At 44.1% G+C, this 7,500-nt stretch overlaps 1 protein-coding gene across 1 annotated transcript in view; it reads left to right on the forward strand.

Annotated features, from left to right (window-relative positions):
• LOC143290304 (FMRFamide receptor-like) overlaps positions 1-7,500 on the forward strand; it is a 24,698-nt gene that overhangs the window by 16,366 nt on the left and 832 nt on the right. The window contains exon 2 of the mRNA XM_076599655.1: positions 6,844-7,113. Coding sequence (XP_076455770.1) covers positions 6,844-7,113 — 270 coding nt within the window. The remainder of the gene's footprint in view (positions 1-6,843; positions 7,114-7,500) is intronic.

A 7,500-nucleotide genomic window follows, 5' to 3' on the forward strand; every position in this document is an offset into this window, starting at 1 on the left:
TTTGCTAAAACAAGGCACCATTTTCCAGCACATGGTTCCGATATATTCCGTCTGCTGTGGTAGATGCTTGAATGAATTGAGAGAAAATATCAGTTTTTTTTAGGTTTAAATGTTACTGATTCTAAAAATCATTAGAATTCTTTCTTCTTCTTTTTTTTTCAAAATTGAATAAAAACGACCTTCTTCTTTTGAACCCTGATTAAAGAAAATAATCAGATATATATTTGTCTTTATCATGCAGTGAATTTACACTAAAACTTCCATAAAAGAAACAAAACCAAACCCAAAAAGGACACGCGAACGCAATCGTCCAAGATACATGGACACTCGTTAAATGAAAGAAGACTGTAGTTGCATATATCTATTTACATGTAACAGTGTAACAAAGGAGAGTTGAAACTAAGATGGTTTTTCATAAAGGAAAAAGTGAAAGGCGGAAAATGAACTAATCAACAAACAAACTGCAAATGAAGAGGATGTGTTTGAAAGGATATAAAAAAACAACATGATTACCTCTATGGCAACACATTTCTGTCATGTCTGCTTTGCCTTTCTCTTCTCCTCACTCTGCTCTTCGTGTCTCTCTATCACAGAGAGAGAGGGGGGAGAGGGAGAGAGAAAGAGAGAGAGAGGGAGAGAGAGAAAGAGAGAGGGAGAGAGAGAGGGGGAGGGAGAGAGAGAAAGAGAGAGGGAGAGAGAGAAAGAGAGAGGGAGATAAAGAGAGAGTGAGAGAGAGATAGAGAGAGAGGGGGGAGAGGAGAAAGAAAGAGAGGGAGGGAGAGAGAGAGAGAGAGAGAGAGAGGGAGAGAGAGAGAAAGAGAGAGGGAGAAAAAGAGAGAGTGAGAGAGAAAGAGAGAGGGAGATAAAGAGAGAGTGAGAGAGAGATAGAGAGAGAGGGGGGAGAGGAGAAAGAAAGAGAGGGCGGGAGAGAGAGAGAGAGAGAAAGAGAGAGGGAGATAAAGAGAGAGTGAGAGAGAGAGAAAGAGAGAGGGAGATAAAGAGAGAGTGAGAGAGAGATAGAGAGAGAGGGGGAGAGGAGAGAGAAAGAGAGGGAGAGAGAGAAAGAGCGGGAGATAAAGAGAAAGAGAGGGAGAGAGATAGAGAAGACATGGAGACATAGAGAGACAGAGACTAGCCGCTGTGGCGAAGTGGTTAGCGTCGCGGACTGACGACTGGGAGGACGCGGGTTCGAATCCCAGCGGAGGTAGGTTTTTCGGCCTGTGGCCGGCTCCTACCCAGAGTTGAATGTGCTGTGGGCTTAAATGGGGAGACTGGGACCACACAGTCGAGTGTCATCCACTTCAAGGATGCGTCTTTGCTCTAATTACTTGACCAACACTGCAAGTGTCTCTATCCCTCGGGCCTGGTAAACGCCGGGATATCATTATGAAAGGAAGCGTAGAGTACAGCCTTGTCACGCAGTCCCAAACCAAAATGGACCTCCATAGTATCGTCATCGTCATCGTCATCCTCCTCCTCCATCATCATTAATATAGACAAATCAGCCTCAAAGTCTGTGGCCTTTCATGCCCTGCTGTCATGGTGACCTCAGTTTCGATACCCCTCCACTTCTGTGCTTGGGGTGAGTCCTGTCAATGTCTTCAGTGTCGGCAGATTTATTGGGGGCTGTTGTTTGAGGGACGTGGTGGCGGTCTCCACTCTGGGAGGGACGCTCACTCAGTCTGGCTCCGCGACTAAGCCATTATTGTCGTTAGTAGGGGGCTTAGTAGGTGGTGTCCTAAGTACGTTAAATCAGAACAGGCACCACTGAACACCACCGAAGTGACTCAGCAGAAGTGCAGGGTCTCCTCTGGTGTGTGGCCTCCTGGCGACCTAACATCGATGATTCCTTGTGGACTGCCGACGCTGGAACTGTGACGGACGAACCCGGCCGTGTACGGGATAATCTAAATGAGCGGCGTGGGAGTAATGCCACTGAAACGGTGCGGATGATGAGGCAGCAAAAAAAAAAAGAGAGACAGAGACAGACAGACAAACAGACAGAGACAGTGAGAGAGATATAGACAGAGACAATGAGAGAGAAACACACATAGATAGAACACTCGATTTTTTTTTAAATTGTGTGGGTATACTGAGAAAGAGAGGGGGAGATTGAATGATTGAATCTTTAATGGGTAAAGAATTAGGTGCAGTAAAGGCCTTTTTTACATAGATTGAATGATTGAATCTTTAATGGGTAAAGAATTAGGTGCAGTAAAGGCCTTTTTTTTACAATTCTGCCCATTTAACGACACAAAACATAGAAATAAAGAACGACACAAAATATAGAAATAAAATTAAATAAAATAGAATATAAAGAATGACAAAAAGAATAATAATAATGATACTGGAGTCTCCCGTCGGTCCGACGGATGAGTAGGCAGGCAGGCTTATATGTCGGTGTGTGTCCTCATATGGGAGAAGAGGCCGATTCTGGATGCGCACACACCGACAGATAAGCCTGTCTGCCTATTCATAAATGAAATATAAAGAACGACGAATAAGAATAGTAACTGGAATAATCTATTAAAAGTAACAAAGCAATGAAAAGAACAATTGGTACATTATTATGTACGTACTTACACACACACACACACACACACACACACACACACACACACACACACACACACACACACACACACACACACACACACACACACACACACACACACGTACGCACGCGCGCGCACACACGCACACACACACACACACACACACACACGCACGCACGCACGCACACACACACACACGTACGCACGCACGCACGCGCGCGCACACACGCACACACACACGCACGCACGCACGCACGCACACACACACACACACGCGCGCACGCACGCACACACACACAAATATTATAAAACAAGCAAGAAAAAGAAGACGATGATGATGATGATGATGACAAGGAGGAAGAGGAGACAAATACACTGTTTCATCTGTCAAATCAGTCTGTGAAGTTTCCGTTGAAATTGGTTGTATATCGGTATTCAGATTCACAGATTGGCAGGGGAAACAACACCAACACCAACAATAGAATTATCTTCTCTTGAAGACGTAAACTGAATAAAGAAGTGGCATATATTCAATTGGCAAAAATGAAAATGAAATAAGAACAAAACACGTGCTCCATCTTCTTGTGGTTATTCATGAGGCCTGGGTATAAGTTTTGAGCATTTGTTGTTGTTGTTGTTGATGTTTTTTGTTCAGTGGTGAATGTAAGTTTCCACATAAGTATCGTTTTCGATTGACACGATTTTGCACCTTTTTCTTTCTTTCTTTCTTTCTTTCTTACTTCTTCGGTATGTTCTTCTTCCACGAAAAGAAAGAAATAAAGCTAGAAGAGGAAACTAGAGGTCACAGCTTTCAAAATGCAGAGATGGAGAGGGGGTGGGGGTGCCAAGAAGAAGCCTAGCAATTCTGCTTTGGTTCAGAGAATCAGAATTAGATAATTATCATCTCAGTAGCAGAAAAATAAGTTAGTGAGTTATGTGATACTGCACAGACACATCACAAGCAGGACAATAAGATATGGCGTACAACATGATTTATGAAGCAACTGACCTGACCAGTTGCAAAGCAAGCCCGATAAAAAACATCACCATCAGACGTTTGATTATATTCACACACACACACACACACACACACACACACACACACACACACACACACACACACACGAGCACAACACACTAGCTGGCAAAATGTCCCAGTGACCTGTGTTGTTATCCAACAAGAAGTCATGCATGTTCATTTGTTTGTCCCTCTCCTCCTCCTTAACCTCTCCACCCACCCACCCCCCACCACCCCCTGTCAACAGTTGTTTGGATGCCAGCACGCGCTTGTGGTGTTGCGTTGGGGGGTGGAGGTGGGGGTGGGGGTGGGGAACAAATATTGAATTACATTTTCAAAACATTTCGGGGAAACATTGAACAATTAGCACGCAGGTGTTGCTTATAGAATTTCGACAAGACGTGCAGTTCATTTTTTAACAAAGCGTTGTTTTTGTTGTTGATGTCGTTCTTGTTGTTGTTGTTGTTGTTGCTGCTGCTGCTGTTGTTGTTGGCTCTCTCTCCTCCATCAGTTCCAAACGATAATATTTCATTTAAACCGTTTGCCCTTTTAGCGAAAGTGTGGTGTTGACGGCTAAAACAAAAATTTAAAACACAAATAAATAAAATTAAAAAAAAAAAACCGTGTGGTTCTAACTGACTGTGCGTGTGCATTTTGCTGACCTCGACAGTTTTCAGTGTAATAACAAGTTCGGCATAGTGTTAATGGTCCACGTGTGATACTTACTGTTCGAAGATTTTTTTTTTCGGGGTGGGGAGGCGGGTTAGGGAGGCAGGGGGTGGGGGTGGGGAGACGGATGCGGCTACATAGACATTGAATTCAGAAGGATGTCTACAAGATCAAACAGTCAGACTCCAGAAATAACGAAGTGAATCATTCGATCACAGAGATCAGACCGGCAGACAACTCGAATAATCGAAGTCGCGACTGCTTCGCATTCGTTTCAGTCAGCAAGTGTCAGAAAAAAAGGTTGTGGGCCCGTTTACTCAGTAGAAAATGAGTCTTTGCCGAGCCCCCGAAAAGTTGTGTCATGGGGATGTGAAAGTTTCTTTCCAGAGTCGGTCAACATGAAACGACATTTGACTGTTTGAATGTGCTGGCAAATGTTAGAGGATCGAATCTTTCGATGTTTTAACGTTTTCCTTGGCTTTCCTGTTTGGGGGACTGCGTAACTAAATCTCCAAACATGAGTCCAACACTTCACACAAAATCTGAAAAGCTGGCAAAAACCACATGCGAAGAACCACATGTAAAGATATTTTTGTACTCTTATTCCATTTATTCGCTTATGTCAGTTTGTTTTCTTGTTTGTTTTGTTGTTGATTTTAAGTCCTTCAATGACTACATTTCAGAAAACATTTTGAACAAGTTATATGCCAAGAAAGTTTGTTGTGTTTAACAGTGACGATTCCTATACTGTACAAAGGAAAGTTACTATACCTGTTTACTTCAATGGTCATTCGTGAACATTCTGCACTGGCAATGAGGCCTTTCTGCACAAGGCTTTTTTTAGAACAAAACTCTGCGGCTGCCTCCTGATAATGAATAGCTTCTCAGATTAACTTCTCGCAAACTGCTGATGCGATCCGCACCTTACATTCCTGTCCAGCTTGCTGTGCCTCAGTGTTGATTCAGGCACTGGCGTTGACTTGCTCGTATTCATCCGTAATAATTCGCATTGATTCGTGTTGTTGTATGTTTGTCTGTTTGGTTGTTAAGGGCGATAAAGAAGTTTGTGTCCTGTCGGGTTGTCGTTAGATTTATTCATTACCCACCACCAACCCCTATGTCCAATCCCTCAACCAATCTTGACAAGAATTTGCGTGTGTGTGTGTGTGTGTGTGTGTGTGTGTGTGTGTGTGTGTGTGTGTGTGTGTGTGTGTGTGTGCAGGCAACAAATAGTAATGTCAAATATCATGTCAATCGAGTGTGAAGGAATTGTATACGTTTGTTTTGCCGCACCTGTCATTTCTCTGTATGATATATTTTATCGCAACCTATTTTATCTCATCTTATAGCATGCTATCCTACCGCTTCTTATACTGTCTGAATCCATCTTATCTAACAGCATCCTATCTTATAGCACCTTATCTTGCCTTACATTACCTTACCTTTACCTTACGTTACTCTACCTTACTAAGCACCATCTTTGAGCATACTGTCACAATAGCACCTTACCTTAGCTTACCTTACCTTTCCTTACCATACTTTATCTTGCCAAGCATCCTATCTTGGAGCGTCATATCTTATAGCGGGTTCAATAGCCGAATGGTTAAAGCGTTGGACTGTCAATCTGAGGGTCCCAGGTTCGAATTTCGGTGGCGGCGCCTGGTGGGTAAAGGGTGGGGATTTGTCCGATCTCCCAGGTCAACATATGTGTTGACCTGCTAGTGCCTGAACCCCCTTCATGTGTATACGCACGCAGAAGATCAAATACGCACGTAAAAGATCCTGTAATCCATGTCAGCGTTTGGTGGGTTATGGAAACAAGAACATACCCAACATGCACATCCCCGAAAACGGAGTATGACTGCCTACATGGCGGAGTATATAAAACGAAACGGTCATACACGTAAAATGTTACATGTCTGTCTGAATGTGTATGTGTGCGTGCCTGAAATCTGATTGAATCTTAGAGCATCCTATCTTGAATTAACTTACCTTACCAAAATCTTATCTTCTTTTTTTTTTCTCTCAAGGCCTGACTAAGCGCGTTGGGTTACGCTGCTGGTCAGGCATCTGCTTGGCAGATGTGGTGTAGCGTATATGGATTTGTCCGAACGCAGTGACGCCTCCTTGAGCTACTGAAACTGAAACTTATTTTAGAGCATCCTATCTTGAATTAACTTACCTTACCAAACACCTTATCTTTGAGCATCTTATCGTATAGTGTCTTACCTTACATTGCCTTACTTTTTCAAGCATCTTATCTCAGAGTATCCTATCTTTTCGCATATAATCTTACCTTACCTTACCAAGCATTTTACCTTAGAGCATCCATTCGTATAGCATCTTACCATACCTTTACTTACCTTACCTTACCGTACTTTACCTTACCTTACCTTACCGTATCGTATGGTATCTTACCTCATCTTATCTGGCCTCATCTCATCTAACTTTTTTTTGTTGCCTGTTGCCCCTTACCTTAGCGTATTGTATCTTATCTCATTTCAACTAATCTCATCTTCTTTTTTGTCGCCCCTCCACCCCAACCCACCCCAACCCCGCCGCCACCACCACCCACCACCCACCCACCCACCCCCTACCCAGGGTACGTGGAGGAGGACTACCTGGTCAAGGGAATCCGGGAGATCACGGACTCGCTGCTGGCGGTCAACTCGGCCTTCAACTTCCTGCTCTACTGCTCCATGAGCCAGGCTTTCCGCAACACCTTCCTGGCCATCTTTTGTCCCTTCCGCCAGGGGTCGCCCTCTCCGGAGCGACTTCCGCTCTCCCGGAAAGGCACGCACAGCGGCGGTGGCGGCGGCGGCGGTGGCGGTGGATGCGGAGAGGCCGACGGCGTTCTCCGCTCCAACGGCTGTACTGCTGCTGCTGCCGCTGCTGCTGCTGGTGGTATTGCTGCCGCTGCTGCTGCTGCTGCCACTGTCACCACCACCACTGCTACTACTGCCACCACTGCCATTGCCAACAACATCTGCAACTCCAACGGGAGCAAGGGTGAAACCTATTTGTGATCCTTGATTGACAAGCAAACACAATCAAAAACAAAACAAAAAACAGAAACAAGCAAACAACAACAGAAATGGAAAAAAAAAAAAAACAAAAAAAACACGTTCACTGACGTGCTGTGTTGTGTGTGTGTAGTGTTGGTGTTCGTACAAAGGCATGCACAAAAAGAGTAAGAGAGAGGGAGAGAGAAAAACAGCAACAAAGAACCGCTGTTGTGATCATTGATAGAAATAAACA

The sequence above is a fragment of the Babylonia areolata genome, chromosome 15 (genome assembly GCF_041734735.1).
Source record: "Babylonia areolata isolate BAREFJ2019XMU chromosome 15, ASM4173473v1, whole genome shotgun sequence".
Lineage (NCBI taxonomy): Eukaryota > Metazoa > Mollusca > Gastropoda > Neogastropoda > Buccinidae > Babylonia > Babylonia areolata.